The sequence below is a fragment of the Pangasianodon hypophthalmus genome, chromosome 24 (assembly GCF_027358585.1).
Source record: "Pangasianodon hypophthalmus isolate fPanHyp1 chromosome 24, fPanHyp1.pri, whole genome shotgun sequence".
NCBI lineage: Eukaryota > Metazoa > Chordata > Actinopteri > Siluriformes > Pangasiidae > Pangasianodon > Pangasianodon hypophthalmus.
This window is the reverse complement of record NC_069733.1, coordinates 12,503,037-12,526,213: the sequence shown is the minus strand read 5'-3', so window position 1 is coordinate 12,526,213 and position 23,177 is coordinate 12,503,037. Positions and strand designations below refer to the sequence as shown.

General features: G+C 37.9%; 1 protein-coding gene across 1 annotated transcript in view; it reads left to right on the top strand.

Moving 5' to 3' along the window:
• The window catches only part of rasgef1ba (RasGEF domain family, member 1Ba), a 60,979-nt gene that overhangs the window by 5,991 nt on the left and 31,811 nt on the right, over positions 1-23,177 (top strand). Inside the window, exons 2-3 of the mRNA XM_034299119.2 lie at positions 6,471-6,518; positions 13,356-13,406. Coding sequence (XP_034155010.1) covers positions 6,471-6,518; positions 13,356-13,406 — 99 coding nt within the window. The remainder of the gene's footprint in view (positions 1-6,470; positions 6,519-13,355; positions 13,407-23,177) is intronic.

Here is a 23,177-nt window from a genome sequence, read left to right as displayed (position 1 = left end):
GAAGCATCAATATGTACATTAACACAAGTCCAGATATGATGTTGCCATGACATGTATAATGCCAGCATGTTATTATTACTATTTTATTTTTATTATTATTTTACAATCCTTTTTGTGACATTGGAGAAACTATTTTGTCTGGCTCATTAACAATATAACTGTGGCTAGAGCTGTGACATTATTTGAATACTATCTATACACCATAAATAGCACCATTTTGCCCCCCCTTCCTCCTTCCTCTTTATCACATGCTACAAAGTGCTGCCGCTTGCGTCTTGTCACATCATGACACTGTGAAGCTTTCACAGCAGGGCAGAGCAGAGGTGAACACACTGTCAGGTCATCAGGTCCTAGCACATCATATCTCATCTCCCTGACACCTCTGCACTCTTGTCATTCTCCAGTCTAGGAAATTGCTTCTGTAGCTTTCTATCTGAGCATGATGGACGTGCATGTGGAGTTGAGCCATGAGTGATGCAAAGCAAGTCTAGCAAGTTTCCTGGACTCACTCATGAATAAAAATGAGTGTGTTCTTAGTGTGTGCACCAGAGAAAGGCTTTTTTTTTCCTTCTGTGTATGTGCAGTAATCACTTGCATGCTAACTTCTCTGGCTTTTGTAATCGTGGGTATTTCTGAAATAGGAACCAGAGACAGTGGGAGTTTTATAGAACAGTAAAAAAAAAAAAGACAGAAAGAAAAACAGATTTGTGGAGTTTAGATTTGTGAGCAATGCTGTGAATGGAAGAGTGGTGATGGTGGTGGTGGAGAAGAGATTACATTGATCACATGACTGATTGCAGGATTTCCCTCACCAGAGCTGCAGATGCTGGGTCGTACATGACCATTTGACCCTCTGTGTCCTTGTCATTTGTTGATTGGAACTGCATCACACTAATTTGTATCTGTGATGATTTTGAGTTGAGGGGGTCACAGATTTCATGCCCTAATCTACACATTTAGTGATAACACACAGAACCGTAGTTACATTACACAGTACAGTAGTTACTGTATGTCAGTTAAACAAGATAGTAAGTATACACATTTAAGAACATTAGAAACAGTTTACATTTTTCCTTTAAGTAGTAATGTGGTTCACACAAGTAAAAGTAGAGAAAAATAAAACAGTTAACTAAATGAGTAGTTGATTATTATTATTATTATTATTATTATTATTATTATTATTACTACTACTATTTTAAATCAGTGTGCCCTAAAGTCATTTGTCTCTTGAAGTAATCCTGTTTGGGTCACACTAATACACCACAGTGAACAACAACAAATTGTGCAGCATGTGGGCTCATTCCCAACCTGACAAGACTGGACTATATAATTCATCCTTACCCCTGTCTTGCCCGTTCTTCCGCAGTAATGATGTGCAGCCTCCATCTCGCATGTGCTTGAGACAGGCCGCAGTTTTTTTTTTTTTTTCGGTTGACTGCCACTCTGATGATTATAGTCGTGTAGTGTGTGCACATGCAACCTTTTTATATTTGTGATTACATTTCTTTAATGGACATTGATCTGAATTGTATGTGTTTGTTTGTATTATTTGTGTTCCACATAAAGGAAAATATTCTTTGTTTAGGCATAGCGCAGCTTATTGTGAAAAAAAAAATTAGGGGATAAGCACTGATGCTTTTTGTAATTGTATTTTTTTGTCTTCTTCTTATTATATTTCAGCACGGGAAGCCCATAGAATGTTTCATACACGTTTTATGAAATTTGGCTCAGTGATAGAGACCAGTCTCAGCTACCTACACAGCTAGTTTGATATTCACCTCTGAAGAACTATAGCGCCACCAACAGAGCAAAGTTGAACATACAATTTCAATAATAACGCGGCAAGGCAACGTTGTATAACGGTAATTACATTTTCCTCCAATTCTTTGGATCAAAAGGAATTTGACAGTGAAGTTGCCAAACAGGTAGTGAAGGCATATCTCTGCAACAGTGTGACGTTTTCAGACCAAAATTCAGCAGAAATGTGAGTGAAGGACCAGGACATAAGGGACTCCAAGAGGTTTTGTCTAAATTCCAGTCTAGAGGTGCTATAATTCACAATTTAAATAAAAACTGCCCATACTTTTTGAACTGCTTAACATCAAATCATGATTCTTCACTCGTTCGTGCTGATGGTCTCAATAGTTTCTTATCTTCCTCTATCATTAAGGGGAGGGGCCAGAAGGTGCTTTTCCCCTTAATTGCTGCTTGCAGCTATATTTACTTATTGTTTTGTTCATAGTAGTGCTCTTGGGTGAAGGGCTAAATGTTATATTATGTATAATATAATATTATGACAGCACTGATATTTGTATTTTCTACACATGTAGTCACTTCACATAGGCTGCTGTAATCAATGAGATTTGGGACCATTGTTTTTTTAAAAACTGTTTTATATAAGATATATACTTACAGCGTTCATCATTTTCATGACTAATCTTGAAGAGAAAAAAAAATCTAGTCCAAATAAGATTATTTGTGCATTTGATCTTTACAATGAATGGAATTTACAAAGCAGCAAAAATTAAGAAGGAATCGGAAAGAAGCTGACAAAAAGAGGAACTAGCCTTCGTTGTGTGGAAGTACTATGTATTTCGGAAACACGTCAAACCAAAGCAGGTGATTTGTCAGCACTATTTTGCATCTGATGCCACAACTGAAAGCACCAGAGCAGTAAATCACAAATTCAATCAGAAATGGCACATGTGGAACATTTTGTGAGCACAGTAGATGGCCGAGCCTTAGAACAGAGCCTTATATAAAATTTATTGTGAACTTCATTACTTAGAGAGTCTGGCTTAAACATTTATGCTTGCAAACAGTGTTCTTCCTGAAGGATTAGAAGAAAACCCCGAGAAAGTTTTAGCTGCTCAGGGCAAAGAAGAAAAACATCAAGTCTGTAGAACAACAGATGATGAGACAAACATGATTAAGGTGTATTTTTAGCGGAAGAGCTGCAGCAGCAAGTGACAGCTTTCTAATCCTCCATGCAGTGGAAGCAGTTTAACTCTTACCTGCTGTTCACCTTCCACAGCCCTTCTACAGGAGAAAGAATTGCTAGTTAGCGTTCCAAGACTGACCAAACCAGTAGGTATTTTTGTGAACCTGCTACATGCTCACAGTCAGAGAGGCTTTTTGGTGCATTACTTGCCAGGGGCTGTGTCTAAAGCCTTCACGGAACCTTTAGGCTAGAGGTCATATTCTCATCTAGTCAAGATAGCCAGTGATATCCATTTTTTAACATGTAAATACAACATACAGCAACAAGCGTGTGAGGAAAAAGGTCTAACTATTATTCAAGATTTGATGAACACAAGTTGTAACTCAATTGAGATTCTATTTTTAGAAACACAAGTGCAACAAAGAATTTTGTTCTCAACTCTCAAAAAAATGTGTGCTATAATCATATTGTTTAATTGTTACCTGTTTTATTATAAGATGTACTTACAAACAATTTAGAGAAGTATTTCAGTGTTTTATTTATTTGTAATCTATTTAAAATGTCTTATTTATTTTCTATTCTCTGCTATTTATTTATTTTGCCTTGTTTCCTTTTTTGCTCATTGAAAATATTTGTATTCTTAATAAAATTAATATAATAAAGATCACATCTTTTGAAGCACAGTGTATTGTTAACATACTGATTCTGATGATTTCAATACTGGTACTAAGCATGTACTTGATCCTTGATTTATTGTTGTATAGCTTTCATTGCTCTAATTACCCATCCCAATGCACTCTTTTCATTGCTAGAATGATTAGCTCAATAATTAGTTGATTATCTGGTTTTTGGTGTGTAAATATATCACAACCAAGCAGTATTTACAACCAAGTTCTTACAGTGAGTTATTTCCACTGTTGTTTAGCCCTGTTTGGGTGGGCACTGCATGGCTGTATGTACCTGTTATAGTTTTGATCCCTGGCGTCACATTTCAAGCGAGGTGTGAGAAAACAAACAGCTTCGCTTTGTCTCCCACCAAGAGCTAATAAAGTGAGAATTAAGAGTGTGGAGACGAGTGTGTTACTGCTTAGAGCCCTACTGCTCAGCAGCTGCATAAACACATGCGCTCCTAACCCGGAGCCGAATTAGCACACTTAACACCAGAAACACTCGGACACACCCAAGTCCTTCAATAATGCATGTCATATAGAGAGGGGTCCACTCCAGGCTGATTACTGCATCTCCTATGCTCACTGTCACTGTTTCTTTGTTTCCCTATGTCACATATGGTTACCTCAGTCTACATGCTTTTTTGTAGACCTTCAGCCCTGCTTCAGAGGGGTCATGGTCACAGTTCTGAATCACGCGAAAGGCAGATGAGGTGATGTATCTTGACATGCAGTCTCTAGCAATTATAACACGGTTCAAAATTATAGAGTAAGTACCAGCATCAACATTTGTGAGCTGAAAGAGCAGCAAGCAGCATTTCTGACTCCCCGTGAAAAATCAGGCATACTAATACAAAGCTGAAGTAGTGTTGCATACCAAGTTATCTTTCTAAAAGGCACTGGTTGCCTGGTTACAGTGTGCAGCCTCAGATATGTGTGTATGGAGAATGTGTCACCCTCTAGTCTTACAGGCAGCCTTCGTGTTATGGTGTGTGTATGTGTGTGTGCGTATGTGTGAGCTTTTAAAAAGGCTTATGACCTGAGCCTGTGAAAGTAAAAGCATTCCTTAGGTAATGGACCATTGACATGTGTGTGTGTTTGTGTGTGTGTGTGTGTGTGTGTGTGTGGGGAGCAATGAGTGGGTTGCCAGAGAGTGTTATGACTCAAATTTCACTAGCTGGAAGTCTAGCCTGGAGAGGCAACAGCAATGTAATGTGACTGAATGTTTGGTTTTGATGCACTCTTAGCTGTTAAGAAGTTCTGCATTTCCAACATCAGACCAGAGCTTAGCTACAGGGCTAGAGAGTCAGAAAAGGGTAAGTTTCCAGATTGTCATAGATTTCTAAGATTATTACGTTTTCGGGTCGTCCATCTGTCTGTTTGTCTGTGCTTCCGTCCGAGATTCTCATTAGCAAAATATCTCAAGAATGAGTAGCTGAATGTTTGTAGGATTTATGTGGTAACCAGCAGATGAATTGATTAGATTTTGGAATTGATCCAAACAGGATCAAGGTCACAGCAAGGTATTTCAAGGTATTCATAGCATATTTCATATGTCTGAAATAGTTTTTCTTCAATAGCTTGCTCCCTGTTTGAAGCATATTATAAGGGAAATATGCAAATTAGTAACAAGAAGTAATAGACTTGGTGGTGGTGGTGGTGGAGACATCCCTGTTGAAGGCATTGGCATTAGGTTCTACTTGTTCATTTTATTTTCTCCCCCTGTGATGATTTGCAAACTGATAACATGGCTTGTTTAAAAAAAGTCAACAACGAAAACAGTGTTTAAAGATGAATGGATGAAAAGTATGCTTTTGTTCACCCCATGTCAAATTTAAAATAGATGTCTCATCTTTTTAATGTCTATAACGCTAGTCAAAGTGGTAATGTGGAGCACCACTATGAAACAAAACATAGCCACTTCGTCTTATATATAGCCAAAAATTAGTTATTAATGATTAAGTACTAAAATCTTAAAACTGTTTCTTAAAACTGAATGTGACAATTAAAATCAAGATTTAGATACTGATGCTGTGGATAATGTCTATCTGTAAAAACTAGTTTACTTGCAGTTAATTAGCTGACTAAATGCTATCTGTGCTAATTATTTTTCTAGAGTAATATACAGTACCGTGGTGTAGCGAGGCCACTGTGGGGCCGGAATAGAAATAAGGACATGTTTCAAATTTGCACATTCTTGCATATTTATAGACCCTTGCATTCTTTATGAAAGTAAAGGTGTAGAGATTTTATTAGGCCATTCTTAGTAGTTTATTGGGCATTAAAACATATTAAACCATTTTATAAGTTAACATAGATCACTTTTATTAGTTTAAAATGATATGTCCAGGGATACCGCAACAAAAATGCCAGCAGTAATCCACTGCATTAACACTCAAGTTCATAACTGCAGTATGATATTGAAAATGTACGTAATTAGGACATTTATGCGAACAAGCATCAAAGGATATGGATGTTTTCTTCCCTCATTTTGCAAAATATGGTGATAGGTATAGTGCAAATATGATTTATAAAACAATTTATGCCAGCTTACTCCCACTCTGTCCATTCCTAACCCTTCAAATAACCATTTATGGTACATTTGTATCAATTTGATATTGTGTAACTGCATTCAGATATGTTAGGCTTCTATGAAGCGACTTGCCCAAAGCTGAATAGCACAATGATATCCTTTGGGATTGAACCCATGACCTCAGAGAGAGTAATTTCACAACTGTACTGACACCACACACAGTATGTGTTTACACATGTCTATTAGTGCACCATGTAGGAATCTGTTGCCTACTCTTCCCACTTTGTGGAAAATATATACAGTAATCTGTCTCTTTTGTTCTCCACAGTGCAGAAGTCAACCCCATATCGGATTGAGTCATGTGGCCAAACAGCGGGTACGTAATGCCTCTGTGATTTTCTGTTTCAAAGATGACTGTCTCCTATAGCATGTTTTGTGCTCATATGTGCTTATAATCAAACTCATAATCTATTATCTTGTTAACTGACATGCATTGAATCCTCAAAATCAACTACAACTGTATATGATTCATCAGTGGTGCATAAAGTGCCCAATTTACAATAATTGCCTGCCAAATTGGTTAATTATGCAAATGAGGCAGTCAAGTGAATTTTGATGAAAAAATTCCCCCGCATGCTTGGTTGTAGCATAACTGAAGTCTATAAGTCAGCAGAAACAAGCTCTTGATCAGAGGGCATACCTCGCCTCTGTCCCTATTAACACACACACACACACACGCGCGCCACTCAAGTAGTCAAGCTCTGAAGGCTCGGCTTTGATCCTTACACACGAGAGCGAGAGAGAGAGAGAGAGAGAAGGAGGGAGGGAGAGCACGTTTCAGAATGCTTGAATGCAGGCTTTCATCCTGCTACATTCAGATTCTTATTCTGGCAGAATAGCTTTTTTTTTTTTGCCTTTTAGAGAACTGGCCACTGAAAATAACTCAGTTTCGAGTTTAATCACAGTTACAGCCACCCCTTGATGCTTTTTTGGGGGGGTTGGTCATGTACATCTGATTAAATGTGGGCTATTTTTCTTTCCCTTTCTTTTTAAGACCTGCTAAAGTGACTAATATATGTGGATTTTTATTGTATCCGTTGTAATCTAGTCGTAAATATTATGTAACATTCATATAAAAGTTATATATTATTATAAAAGTTAATTTTATGTGGTGTAATGAATAATACCCCCAGCCCTCAAGAGGCTTTGAAGGATCATCGTTTGTACTGGGTCTTGTATTTCACTTCATGCTCATTGTTTCCTGAAGGCTGTGAAGGCTTGGAGTGGGGTTTTTAAGGTAGACTGCATGAGCTCACCTCTCTATTGTTCCAGTGACATCTCTACTGAAAGCCAGGCAGGACGTGCAGGAGAACTTCTCATAATAAATATAAAACCTTAAAAGACAGGGAAAAAATCGAAAAAGCTGACAAAATTGCACAGTAGTAATCCTGCAGCATTCAGGAACTGGTTGTTGTGGAGCTTTTAGTGGCTGTAGGCACCGCTTCTTCCCCCTCCCGTGCACCCCTGCTCTTAAGACTGTATTCTTTTGTTCCTATTCCCATTTAACAAGGGACAGAAAGTGGATTCTTGAGTGAGTCAGAGAAATGCCTTTGAGATGCTAGCTAGAAATGGCTCATCACATACAGGGAGTCTTTAAGAGAAGGTCCTGGATCTTGACCAAGCAGACAGATCTACTGAATTTGCATTGCCTGTTAATGTTGACGAGTAGGCAAGTGTCTAACGCTGTGATTTATCTGCCTTGAATTACTAAAAAACACAACAAGCACAGGGTTTTGATGGCTGTCCTAAACCACCACACTGCCTTAGTATTAGTTCAAAATGACTACTGAACACACTAAGAATATGTTCAGAGTTAAAATCACAAAACCTGTTAATATGAAATATGAGCAAATCCCTGTTGAGCTAATCAACAGCCGTGCTTATTATATCTTGTGACCCTTTATATTGACCAAATGATAATATTCAGTGTGGATTGTAAATTTAATAAACCATATATAGTAACCAGTTTAATTTTAGTCACATTATGACAAATAAGGTCACTCTTTGTCATCATGTAATTGCAGACCACAAATTAATTATATTATATATTTTTTAAAACTCTAAACCTTATAAATTTTACATGTAGTTAACTATTTAAACCCTGTTGGAGAACAAGCTGTAAAACCCAGTTCTTTAATCTTCTAGATATAATCAATCTGAGACAAATACTACAAGGTAGCTGGTTTAATGTCACAAATGATTTCACTGGATTTCCAAGGGTCAAAGTCAGTTCAGGTTACACCCAGACAATATCATGATTGTATTGTCTAAAACTGCAGCTGGCATTGCCAATTTAATTATTCCTTCTATCCTTTACCCTGTAATAGTGATAGTTGTAGTTTAATATGGTGGCACACAACAAAGACTTCTCTGTACAATATACAGTACCATTAAAGACAACCTTCCCTTGGTGTATTTGATAATTTGTTAAGGGTATCTGTTTATTACATAACAATAATTCATTAGTCTCAGAACAAACTAAAAAAAAATCAGTGCCTTAAGTTTATTGGAAAAGCACTTACATTGTGTCCATAGAGAATGAACTGATAAAATCAAATGCTCTCTACCTCTAGGATCTAATTGATAGATTGACAGGACTTTAGAGACCTGAGAAATATGGGTCAATAACGTGAATCATAATGTTAGTAATCAATTAAGAGGTGCCTGTTAGGAACCTTCAGCAACTGGCTTGAGTAATTAATTTAATATGGCAATGTGAGAAAAAAGAAATTTAAAGAAAGCTAATTTGTTTTATACATGAAAGCCAAAGCGAATTGATGATGGATTAATCTATAGACATAAAGTATATATGTGTAACAACCACATATGCTCATGTTAATAAGTCTGATTGGGTTCGAAATCCCAGTACACAATACATTCATAAATCAAACCCACACAAACGTATTGATTTTCCGCTTTTCATGTCACAAAGGGCTGAGGATTTTAATGGCCGTCATTACACAAGAGCATGCAGCGCTGCACCTTCACTCAAGCGTCTGCCAACACTCTACTCTAGATGATTAGAACCAGGACGGCTGACTTGATTATATCTGTCTGAGACTTGCTTCTGCTTATTGTCTGTCACTAACAGCAGAGCTAAGATTAGCTTTAGTGACCTGTGTCTGGCTACATGAAGCAGCAAAAGTGAGATAGAAAAGTTATGTTGAATGAAATGAATAAAATCTCACAGATATGAGTAAAGTGAATAAAAGTCACAAATGTGATCAGAGACACTGCCACAGGGGGGATAATCAGAGAAGCTGTCGCAGGTACAGTCCAGGTGGGTGGCCCAGGAAGATTTGGTCTGAAATACATCTATTTGATCAAAATATCATGGCCAGACATTAAACACAGACCTATGCAGTGTTTGCAACTCATCAGATAAGTTAATATTTCTCCGGTTTTGTAAAATAGTTTGGTGTGGAGCTTGCTAGGACAAAGTAGGGTAATGGTCAATATGCAAATGACTGTTTCTTCCAGCACTGATAATTAATGCACACCCCATTGGTTTAGATTGGTGTCACTGGTTTCACCCCATTGTTTAGATTGGTGTCACTGGTTTGCACAGTGGGAAGGAGGTTTTTAAGGTAAGAAACAGATTGTTTCCTTGGTAGAGCACAGCAGAAATTCCAGACCAGCACAAGTTTTCAGCCTGTAAGAGACAAGCTCAGCAGGTGGTGATCCAGACCTGCCTGACAGAAAAAACAGTGTATTAGATGGAGAGTTGAAGAAAGATGGGAAGTTGAGAAACCGAAAGGAGAATCATTACTCCACCATGCTGTCAGTACAGTGTTACACAGCATTTATAATGCATAAAGGGGTGTGCTTTATGTGTACTCAGGTGTCAAGCTATGTCACTGAGTAACAAATGTCTGTTTAATAGTATAAAGGTAATCATCTGAGTGATTAGAGAAACCCAGCACACCTATTACACCAGCATGCATTTCCTCTTCTCCATTAAAGCCTAACCTTCCATAGACATTGCTGGCTTTTCTGGCATCAAACACAATGTCTGTGTTTGTGTGTGTCTGTGTGTTATCTCTATGTCATGAATACATGACTTGATTCCATACTATGTTTGACACTCAGCCCAGATTTGACCAGCACAGATTACAGAGCAGCTAAGCTGTTCAGCAAAGTTCCAGTCAGGTATCCTTCAGTAGCACCCACACTGTAAAATTTGCCTGTAAATTTTATGGTAATTTACTGGCAGAAGTGTTGCCAGTAAAGTACTGCAAAATTTACACTAAACAACTGTAAAACATATTTACGATAAGGTGCTGTAATATCTTACATGGTATAAAATAATGTACCAAGTTACAGTTGAGGCAGGATACAACTCAGCTTATGGCTAGTTGTCTTGATCTATAACTCAACGCCTTACCCACCGAGCCACAGCAACAAGCTTAACTAACTGGCATTGAGTCATCCGCCTCCACCGCTGAATTAACCGCACTAAAAGAATGCATTGAATCAACGCAAGCTAGTTGAGCTAGTTTTGGTAGCTCAGTGGTTTAGGTATTGAGTTACAGATCAGAAGGTTATGTGTTTAAATCCCAGGACCGTCAAACACCGCCATGGTTGTGTCTTTCAGCAAGATGTATTTCAGCCAAATGAGCAAATGTACTGGATTATGTGTTATTTTATACTATGTAAGATACTACAGTACTTTACAGTAAATATGTTTTACATTTGTTTACTGTAAATTTTACAGTGATTTACGATGTTTTTTTTTTACAGTGCACGAATGGGTTGAAGTGCCTATATTTAGTCTCAGCTTTAAGTGAAAGAGTTTGAAAGGAAGAAAACAGCCAGCGACCACACATTTTTTACAACATTTTTGCAGTTTTATCCACTGCATCTGTGAAATAACTTTAATTACTTGCCTGGAATGCAAGTATACCTAGGGGTGTAATGATACACAAAATTCCAATTTGATACAATGTGATAGTGTTTTGATATGATACAATTTCAATATAGCAAGAATAAGCATTGCCTGAATATGTGCTTTAAAACATTTAATATTATTAAAATACAATAATTGAAACTTAGTGTGTGATCCATTCAGACTCAAGCAGTGTATAAAGAAACAAAAGCTGTGCATTAGAATGGAACAGAATGAAACATAGCTAATTAAACAGTAGCTATCTGGCCACTGGTGTGCAAGGTTGCCAGGTCTCAGCAAAATATCCACTTCAACTATATCACAAAAAAAAAACCACACAAAAAGAACTGAAAGCATCCCAAACAGTATGGCACTGGAAAAGGGAGTCTTCTTTGCATTGGAAACAAGTTCACCGTAGTGCACACACATTTCTGATATGTCGCTTCAAAACTATTCCATTGCGGCATAAATACCACAACCTTGGCAATGTCTGTCTCAAAAACTGTTTGTTTTGCCATGGCTGAAGCACAGGCCACTTTATTTCCCATTCAGCTGTTGAGCAGAGAGTATGTGTGTATGCATGTATATGTGTTATTAGTGCCAGTTTGCTAGAGTATTGGCTTATGAAAAACACTGTGCTTAGCAGAAGCACATATACACTCATTGGCCACTTTAATAGGAACACCTTCACACCTGCTTGTTTATGTATTTATATAACCAGTTCACATCAAACATCAGAATGGGGAAAAAGTGTGATCTCTGTGACTTTAACCATGGCATGGTTGGTTTGCCACATGGGCTGGTGTGAGTATTTCAGAAAGTGCTGATCTCCTGGGATGATCTCCTTACACATGATTGGCTGGACAGCTGCATAAATGAGCAGGTGTAAAAGGTATTCCTATTAAAGTGGACGGTGAGTGTATTGTTGAATCCCAGTAGCCTCTCCTGAGTCAAGATACACAGGAAGCTGTTTTTTTTTCTGAATTAAGGACTGTGGGCTTGATTAAGTTTAAATGTTCATTACACCTCACCTTGAATGTATTGTTTGTTATGCAGATGTATCAAATTGAGAGCCTTGATATCGAATGATACGCTGTATTGTTACCGCTCTGGTGATACCTGCCTGTATTTCTACTGCTGCCTATCTTTTGTGAAGGTAACAGAGTCCATAATATAGGAGCAGATGATATGACTGCTCTTTCATTAATTGTTTTAGACCACATGCTGTTGGATTTGCAGGTTCAGGCACTTTGTGCTTGTGCTGTGTTGGCTTTTCCTTTATTTAAGGCCTGGACTTTAATTAGCTAAATGAGCCCTGCTCTTCTGCATCGACATTAAAAGGAGATGATGGCCATTAATTTCTGTGAAGACATCTGCTCACACGTGTAATGAATTCAACTGTTTTATTATCATCATTTTTCTCGTAGCTTGGCCATTAACTGTCATGGTTTTAAGGTCTCCGGTGATATGCAGTCCTTAGTGTGGTGTGTTTGAGAAGGGTTGTTAAAGTAATTATTGATGAACATTATCTCTCCTTCTTTTACAGTCCTAACATTTAATCATTGGGCAGATGCTTCTTATCCAGAGTGGCAAAAGACAAATGTAGACATATTTAGGTGTGTGCTTGTATGGTTATCAACACTGAATATTAAAATGTGGAGCTAAATCTTGATGAGTAGCACACTGGGAGAGATTTCACTGTCATCTTCACTAATGTAAAGGGTACTATTGACATCAAGATGTGAATTATTATTTTTTTTTAAATATGGCATACTGCCTGTTCTGTTTTGCCAGTGTGTCACATTTTTAAAATGTATTTAAAGCAGTTAAAATTCATTTACCTCAATTTAGCTTAATGACAAAAGACTGCTTTAATACAGTTTTGTTATCATATATTCTGTCAGTGTGTAGTCTTACATACACACACATAAATAGAAAACAACATAGTCTTAGTCCAGATATAGAAGGTGAAAGTGATGCCTAGTGTAAGCAGGCTTTTTGGAGACCGTATCTAGCCATCCTAAATAAAATGTTAGCACAACTGAACTAGACTAATTATCCATTCCTAGTATTCCTTTTCTTTCCTGTGTTATCTTTTTGACTCCAGCGGTTACAGACATGTGATATTATTTTGTCATTTACTGTTCATAATGATCAGTTAATCAATTCAGCTTTCGGTTGACATTACTGTACATGAAGATCTCATTAGCAGCTGATTATAATTTTACTTCAGTAAATTAACTTTAATTCCTTTTTTTTTCTTTGCAGCCTACCATCTTTGGGACACTGATTGACAAGCCACTGTGTGACCACAACTCAGTAAGTGAATTAATGCACCAGGCAATATTTAGAGTTTGAGCTCAAAAACTAGTCAGTCAGTTATATTTGAAGCCTTATGATAATATTTCTATACCTTTATTCTTGTTTAGCCCCATTATTTGACTTGCTATACAACTTTAGTTGTTTCTTTTTTTATATTTTAGCTGTCTTATAAATGAAAATGTCCAATGATTCAGATGTCTAGACCAAGAAGTGATCTCTTTACTGTGAAACTGTATTAATTGCCATTGTATAGTGCTTTGGAAAATCATTTAGTGATGTGAGACTACTGTACAAGAGAGATGCTGAGCTACCTCAGTCAGCATCTGACTAATGCAAATGTCAGTGGTTGGCATCCCAGCAACTTAATTGTCACCAGCAAAGGTAACAATTGGCAAGTTAAGCACATTAGATGGAGACAAAGTTGGTCCAGGGTCTGAGAGAAACATTCTACAAATGTTGCCAAGTGGCAAATGACTTATTCAGTTGCTGAAACACAAGGGCCCATGCACAGCTCACTTATTCATTTATCAGGTAAATACTTCAGCAGGTATTATGGTCTAAAATGTCACTCACCTTAGAGACTGTTTGACATTGAGCATTGTGACCTGTCTGCAGTTTGGCATTTGTTCTGATGATGGCAGAAACCAGATGTGCAGTCAGGCCCTAGTGTAGACCCTTCTCGACAGCTTGTTCTGGATTTTCCTTTTTTTAAAACTTTCACACACACTTGGGCAATAAATTAGATTGAAAAGCCTCAAAGTCTGGTATTTAACACTGCTTGTCATGGAAAGGTTCTTTCCTTTTGGGTTCATGCTCAAACCAAAATGGAAACCGTCACCAGACAAGAAGATAGGCGCTAATTAAAAAGTACTAGTGGAATTGGAGTGCAGTTTTATCTCCTATTCAGAAGATGTTCACAGTAGGGGGTCCTACTCTCACTATCCCACTCTCCAACTGGAGAGTCAACAGCCGCTTTTTCCTCAACCTAATATAACCTCACAGGTACAGAGATGTGTTAAGACAGAGGTGGATCTGTGCCTGAGATTATGTTAACATATGCATGTTGAACAATAGCTTTCTCTGCAGGACTGCACACCAGAGGAAGTCAATGCACAAGATTAGTGCAGAGGGCTGAAGGCCAGTGAGAGGAGCTTAAAGGATTATATTAATAACACCAAAAGCCAAATTGATTTTCTTTAGCAAGGTGCTTGTTCATTGCAGGCACCAATCTTTTATCTGTTAAGGCAATGTGTATGATGCTTCATTTTTAAAAGAATTCTCCACTTTATACAGTGTAGTATCACATATTCCAAATGATTGATCTAGTGATGTGTAAAATGCTTAAAATTATGATATTATGTACAACAGAACCACATCCAAAAAACACAACAGTCTGTTGTAGCAGAAGTCTTATGCAATTCCAGATGTTTCGGCATACAGCTATCAGCCAACACAGGACCACCTGCTGCAGTTAAATGACTTGATTTCCAGTCTAAATTAAATATTTCATCATCCAAGCCTGTTATTGTCATTGACAGTTCCCTTTTCTTCCTTGAATGATTTCGTCTTCCTGTTAAAAAAAAATGCATCAAACCACAGGAGCTGCAACACGTTAATCAGCCATGATAGACAATTTGTCTGGCATTAGTGTATCATGATTTGATTGTTGATTGACCAGCTGCCTGAGGTTATTAGTCATGACTGGTATCCAATAGCAACTGACTAGCCGAGCATGCTGGGAGGGTGGAATGGTGGAATTTTAATGAGTGCCTGTTGGCTGGGGAGGGAAGGATTTCTCATCTGCTTTAGCCACCAGCTTAAGACAGACCTAATCATCAAGCCCACTGGCCTTCTGTCATCTGCATGACAATCTGGATCCTGATGAAATATATCCAGCATTCTTTAATCCTTAAAAAACAAGGGATTCTTATTAATAATACAGACTTAGCAATAGTATTAATAGAGTTTTATTTTTCATTATAATACAGCGTTGTTGAATTCTCTAATCTGATTGGTCAGAAGGGGTAAGTATATTTTCTATAACAGCAACTCCGACAATAGTGCCAGCTGTAATTCAAATTATAGATTTAAATTAATGCTCTTCTTCTAATATGTTATCATTGCTATAGTAACGGCTAACTAACAGGGACTTGTATGGCAGATGCTCCACATAATCTAAGGCTAATAAAAATGGATTAAAAACGTGCTCTTATTTCAAAATGGAAAAACAGCAAAAAAGACAAAAAAAAAAGGGGAAATGTATATTTATTGATATTGTGGAATTTACTTGTAGGAGACATTTATTTTATATTTATGGAAGGAGTCTCCAGCATCAGCGCTCTGTAACAGTTCTCCACCATGGGAGAGTCTTCAGGACAGAGGACTTTGTGCTTTCCGGTTTCTCTGTAACACAGCAAGCTGCATTTTTTGCCTTATTAACTTCAAGAGAGTGAGAAAAAAGAGAGGCTGTAAAGAAATGACTGTTATCTGACTGTTAAAGTTGTCTTACAGATGTTCCACAACATTAAATGTAACTACAAATGGTTAAAAAGCAAGAAAAGGCATTCATTAATAAATTAAAAAATGTAAACACTGGTGAATTGCTGTGATATAAGAGGAATACACTGATCAAAAATCCACCTGCCTAATATTATGTAGGTCCCCCTTGTGCCACTAAAACAGCTGTGACCCGTTGAGGCATGGACTGCACAAGACCTCTGAAGGTGTGCTGTGGTATCTGGCACCAAGATGTTAGCAGCAGATCCTTTAAGTTATGACGTGGGGCCTCCATGGATTGGACTTGTTAGTCCAGCACATCCCACAGATGCTCGATCGGACTGAGATCTGGGGAATTTGGAGGCCAAGTCAACACCTTAAACTCCTTGTCATGTTCCTCAAACCATTCCTGAACAGTTTTTGCAGTGTGGCAGGGTACATTATTCTGCTGAATGCGGGCAATGCCATTAGGGAATACTGTTGCCATGAAGGGGTGTACTTGGTTTGCAACAACGTTTAGGTAGGTGGTACGTGTCAAGGTAACATCCACATGAATGCCAGGACCCAAGGTTTCCCCACAAAACATTACCCAGAGCATCACGCTGCCTCTGCCGGAATGCCTTCATCCCATAGTGCATCCTGGTGCCATCTCTTCCCCAGGTAAGCGACGCACATGCACCTGGCTGTCCACATGATGTAAAAGAAAACATGATTCATCAGACTAGGCCACCTTCTTCCATTGCTCCGTGGTCCAGTTCTGATGCTCACATAGGGCTCATTGTAGGCGCTTTTAGCAGTGGACAGGGGTTTGAATGGACACTCTGATCGGTCTGCAGCTGTGCAAGCTGCGATGCACTGTGTGTTCTGACACCTTTCTATCATAGCCAGTAATAACTTTTTTCAGCAATTTGTGCTAAAATAGCTACTCTGTAGGATCGGACCAGACGGGCTAGCCTTTGCTCCCAACGTGAATCAGTGAGCCTTGGGCGCCCATGTTTAATGTTATGGCTGATCAGTGTAAATCACTTTAGGACATGCTGTTATTGGAAAATAATCCACTTTGGCACCACACTACCCTATGTTCTTATTTGCGATATTTAACTGGATTACTGAGTTTGACTTGTGATAGTTTTGTCAGGTTTTGCACTGTAAACTCCACTGATTAAACCACAATGGAGATAGTATTTATACACTGTGTAGCAGTACATTAGGAAGTCCCTATACATTTTAACTCTCCAGTGGCATGCATGTTGATTCCCAGCATCTGTTGCTGTATTTTCGTTTCCCCTTGAGTGCTCACCAATCAGTGCAGGTTTTTCTAGGTCAGCAGTCACTATCCATCATGCTTGTTCATTTGATGTAATGAAACAGACTGGATTGCCATGGCAACAAAAAGAAAATACTTTTATGCCAGTATGCCTTTCCTTAGAAATAAGCATTTTCCTCAGCAGGACCCTGCTATAAGGGATTTGTGTAGCACTGGAATGATTTAGCCTCAGTGGTGCATGGTCATGAAAAATTTCGTATAACATACAATACTGAACAGAGTGACTGGAGCAGGTCTGTGTCTGCATGCACTGCAAAAAATGATAGCAAGTAAAAATATCTTGAATATAGGCAAGTGTTTATTTATTCATTTTTAAAGAAGCAAAATTATCTGCCAATGGAATAAGACAATGCAAGCTTAAAATTAGTAAATATGTCTATAAATAGGCTTAATGGTATTATATTTTTTAGATAATAATCTCCTAATGAGAAATATCAGATAACTTTATATATTTGGATCATATTAGAACATATATGTAAGCTTTAACATATTACATATTTCACATACTGTTTCAAACCACTGTGCCGGCGTTGAACGTCTCTGCTGCAACCATTTTTTTAGTAATAGCTAGAAATGTGGTATTTTATGAAGCCATTCAAGAGACAAATTATGCATTTCATTTCAGTTCACCTGATCAGCGATCAGCCTGGAGAAATTTACAACAGAGTTGAAAGGTACTTTATGATGATTTGCGTGTCTGAATGAACGTATGGTGATCACTTTATTAAGAGATCAATGTCAATAAGTGATGCAGTTTTCTTTTTTTTTTGGTAACACTAAAATACAGGGTGTCCCAAAAGTCTCCATACATAGGGGACTATGAATGCCAGCACCATGTCATTTGTGCCTTCATCAGTAGATGTTCCTGGATGTCTACTACTCGGTTGGTCCGCAACACTTCCAGTCTTGTTGAATTTGTTAGCAAGTTGGCAACATGTGTGTGTGATATGCTCACCATGTTTCCTGTTAATGTCCGTCGCAACCTTGCGACAGCTTCCCGATCAAGTCATGAGAATGATTTCAGTACGTTCTTCTTTTATCAAAGGCATTCTTAAAGGCTATCTGAAAAAAAATTATATAATATAAACTAAGTCTGAAAAGTTTTGGAAGACATTTTGCTAAAAAAGTGTTCATTTTTCCTGTGTACGGAGACTTTTGGGACACCCTGTACAATGTTGTGGGGTGTGAGAACGGATAGGTCGATCTAGCTGTCTGTCTGCCTGTCTGTCTGTCTATAATATGCACACATAGTGTCTGATGAGACATGACAAACATCTGGACTTTAATTTGTCACATGGGGCATTTAAAAATCTGTAGGTATGACAAACTGCCTAACTGTCTTTCCTAACTGAAAGATCTGAATTATATGATCTAATCCTCAGGAGTGTGCTATCTGGACACACACATGCTTCAGTTTGTTTAGATTAAATTCAGGATTACAGTATGGTGGTGACGGCTGGTTATGTGTTGCATAATAGATCTAAAGTGCTCTAAGCCTTCTCTTCTGGCCTCAAAACCTCTGATAAAAATCAGCCTCTGCTGCTTCAAACACCAGCTGCACTTGCTTTAATAACAGATGATGTTCTCTAGAAAGGTTATGTAATGTAACATTCATGTAGGTGGGTGGAAAAACAGAAGGCATTACTGTGTGACATGATGGACATGACAAATGTTTTTTGCTTGAAGGTTATAGTTTAAACATGAGGATTGAGTTGTATGTCAAGAAAATAATTGAATCTAGACCAGTCATGACCACAGATAATAGAAAACCCCAGATTCTAACTTCTTAATGAAACGCAGGACATATCCTTGTGAGTGAAACAATGTGCACCATAGGATTGGTCCAAGGAATTATTTGAGTCAGATATTTTGTCACCACATCATACTGAATCTGCATAGAATTGAGAAAATCTCAACTCACATGTCACTTTGTTTGTCGCTATTGCTGAAATCGTGTGCATCCTGTGCATGCATAGAAAATGCATAGAACGGTCAGAATGGAGGGTAAATTGCAACCCCTTTTGCATGAGGGCTGCTTTCATTTATTTTCTTTGACTGTGTTTATTCAGACAATTTTTTAAAAATTTTGTAAAGATTGTGTCATTATGCAGTAAAGTCAATTTCTCCTCCAATAAGCATGATTTACTTTACTGTCTCTGAGAATTAACTTCACAGATATCTGATTATAACTTGATACCACTAGTGTAGGACATACCAAATTACTGCAGGTTACACAAAATAAACAGGTTGAGCTCAAGACAACATGGATAGTTCTTTCTAAATTCACACACTGCTCTGTAATTCCAGAGAAAAATGTTTGCTTTCGTTCAAGTGGGAAAATGTTCACATGGAAGCTGTTGAAACTGGAAAACCCAAGACTGGCTGACCTTCCTGTGTGCTTTTCTTGCAGCGAACGGCTGCTTTGATGAAACTCTGATTCAGCTGTTTTATATGCACTACTCATTATGGATTGGCGACTGCAGCCTCAACTTCCCTTAAAGATGAATTTCATCTGGTTCCAGGCTTCAACAATAATCTGGTTTTTGTCTTTAGTGACCTAGAACAGTGCACTGGAAGCATTTTTTTAAGTGGTCATGTTGACAGATAGGTTAGATAATAAATACAGTAAAGATGTAGTTCTCCATTCAGCTTGTGCTTTTGACATGGAAGATCAGCAGGATGTCTCTACATTTCGTACTGTTTAGTTTAAGTTGAGTGAACATTTGCTTTAGTGATGTACATTGCCTTCTAGAATTATTGGCACCCTTTATGAATTTTATATAACTTCACTTTGATATTCAGCCACATAAAAGTGTTTTTGTACATTAGTTCGATTTTAAAGTCACTTCACAAAGTTTAAACTCAAACTTTTCTTTACTGGTTATTCAATCTATGTTCCTAAAATATGACTAGTGCTAAAAAAACATCTACTTTGCTAAAAGCCTGAAGACAAAACCCATTGTTTGTTTGATGTAGCATAAGTGTTTTTTTCTGAAGATGTAAACTGTGAAAATGCACCATCTAGAATTATCTATTGATCAGGCTCTTATTTTTGTGTTGGGGGAAAAAAACTGTGCAAGTCGAGCTTCTAATACCAAAGGAAAATCATTAGTCTGCTTGGTTCATTTACAATAGAGCATTTGAGACATTGGTGGAGTAAATTAAGCTGTGTGAGTTTTGTTCTCGACAAAAGAAATCTATGTTTAGCCTGAAGGATCTAAGGAATATTTTTTATTCTTTTCATTTCTCTTTGGTAAAAGAGCTCGAGTCATGTTTAATTCATGGTGTATGCTAGCTCTTGGCAGACTAAGAATTGATTCAGTTACGAGAGATTAAATTTCTTGTCAGTTGTTAAATTGTTCAGCAGGATAATACATTTGAAATTTGCATATATGCACTTCCTCTGCTTTTCTATTGTGCACAGGTTTCTCCAAGACCACCTCTTCTATAGTAAGGTATTCAGCTTAGGAGTAGAATATAGCTTATATTCATTTTTAGCTAGGATTAAAAATTTAGACTTTATACCCCAGCACTGTTGAATTATCAAATCAGAAGATGCGGATTAATTTTCTATAACAGCATGACTCTGAGAGTAGTTCTAGCTGTAACTATGATAGGATGGACTGAAGTGTTTGATTCCGCTTGTACCACAGTCATTTAGCAATGATTACAATTTTTTATATTAATAATGAATGACACATCATGATTTTTAACAGTGTATAGTTAGTTTAGTTAGCCTGTCCACCATACTAGTTCGGGTGAATGAGCTGACTTTTTATTTAATTTTGTTTCTAGAATGAATTAGTGCGTACAAAAATGTCACAGAGTCTAGCAGTTCTACAACATAAATTAGTTTGTGTAATGCACTATAGTATAGTATATAATGCACTGTAGCAATGAACAAATTGCATCCCATCAGTAAATTGTGTGGTATCATGTTTATGTTTACTCAGTCTGTCAGAAATGCAGATTTACTTAGTCATGGTTTTTAGGGTCAATTTAATATATTAACATTTTTAATTTAGCTGTAATTATTATTTCTAAGCTCTAAGCTCTGTTTGCATGTTCTACCCATGTCTGTCTGGGTTTCCTCCACATTCTCTGGTTTCCTCCCACCCAAAAACATGCTGGTTGGTGAATTGGCTACACGACATTCCTGGGTGTGAATGTGTGTGCATGCCTCTTTTCCATAGACTGGTGTCCGATTTCCTGGGGATGTGCTGAAATGTTTGACTACAGTACACTACATACTGACTTTACTGATTATCAGTCTTACATACTCTACGCTGTAGTTTACTGAATGAGATGTTATTTGACAGTAATGACACTCCTGATTTTTAATTTTGTTTTCCATTATTATTTGCCTGGCCAGCGGCTTACACTCCAGGTCTTCTTGTACTCTCATATCTAATAGCCTATTAAGCGAAGTCATAAATCTTACCATCTTCACTTTCTTCTAATGAGGTTTAACACTCAAACTGAACTTTGAATCTTCGATTTCTAGAATTCAAATCAATCTTTGGTTGAGTGAGAGGCACATGTGACAGTGTAATAGGCAAATCTTAAACGGTGTCGATTTCGGTGCCATTAACCGTGTGACTTTAAATAATGTGTGCAGTCAAGCAGATCAAGGTAGCAGGCGCCTCTTTGAAATACATATTACAGCTCTGTGTACAAAGGCCGCTTTCAGAATCACACACCTTAGTGGATTTTTTTCACTTTTGATTTTTAGTGGATTTTTTGTCTGTGTGTGGTTCTGTGTATGTGATTGCTGTGACATGGTCAAAGGAGGAAAGCAAGACAAAGAAACAAAGAACACATCTGTTTATTAAATTAGAATGGGTGTGTGTGTGTGTGTGTGTGTGTGTGTTTTTATATCCCGGTGGGCAACTAATGTCCTCATTAAGATTGGACATTTTGGCTGACAGTTTGGCTGGTCCTCATAAGGAAAACTTTATTTTTGGTTGTTTTTTTTTTTTTTAATTTCAAAAACAAGGTTACTGAGGTTAAGGTAAGTGGTTAGATTTCTGTGTAGCACCGCATTAATTCGCTGCAGTAATTGTCAGTGGAAGGTCCACACAAGGATGGGGGGGGAGGTGTCAAATAAAAAAGACCAGCCAAGCTGCAGAGCTACAGGCTTTTTCCCAAGGCAATAATTATTCCCTGGAGTGTGTGAGGGTGTGTGCATGAGGGTGTGGGACAGAACAGGTGCAGGGACTGGCTTACGCTCTCAGCTCTGTGACTAATGGGGTACAGAGGAGGAGAGGGTGGGGGGATGAGGCCAGTGCTGTCTCAAACTAGCCTGAAGCTTCTGACTCGCCTGAGTTCATCATAAAGCCTCCGCACACTATCAGAGTCTTACACAAATGACACATGAGGTTATGAGACCCCGTCTATTTTTTTTTCTATCTTCCAATCTGAAAAATTGTTTCCAAACTCATGTTTTTCACTAGTTTGCCAGGACTTTTCCAGGACTACAGTTCATTTAGTGATCCTCAGTAAGTGCTGTATCCTGGTCAGGGTCATGGTGGATCCAGAGCCAATCCCGGGAACACTAGACGTAAGGTGGGAATACACTCTGCAAACACACAAATAATCACACCTACGTAGGTGGAATTTATCATAGGCAGTCCAGCTGCTGGCATGTTTGTAGGAGGTGGGAGGAAACCAGAGAAACCGGTGGAAACCAACACAGACATGGAAACAACATGTGAAACTCTACACAGAGAGTAACCTGAGCTAAGGATCTAAACGGGGACCCTGGAGCTGTGATGTGGCATCATGTTGCTGTGCAATCATGCCACCCCATAATGCAGTTCCAAAATTTATTTTAAAATACCTCATATGTACACTATATCATCTTAATCGCAGTTATTAGCAATAAACCCTTTATGTGTAAATTGCAGTATAAAAGAAATTCACCTTTTTGAATTCAGGTCATTTAA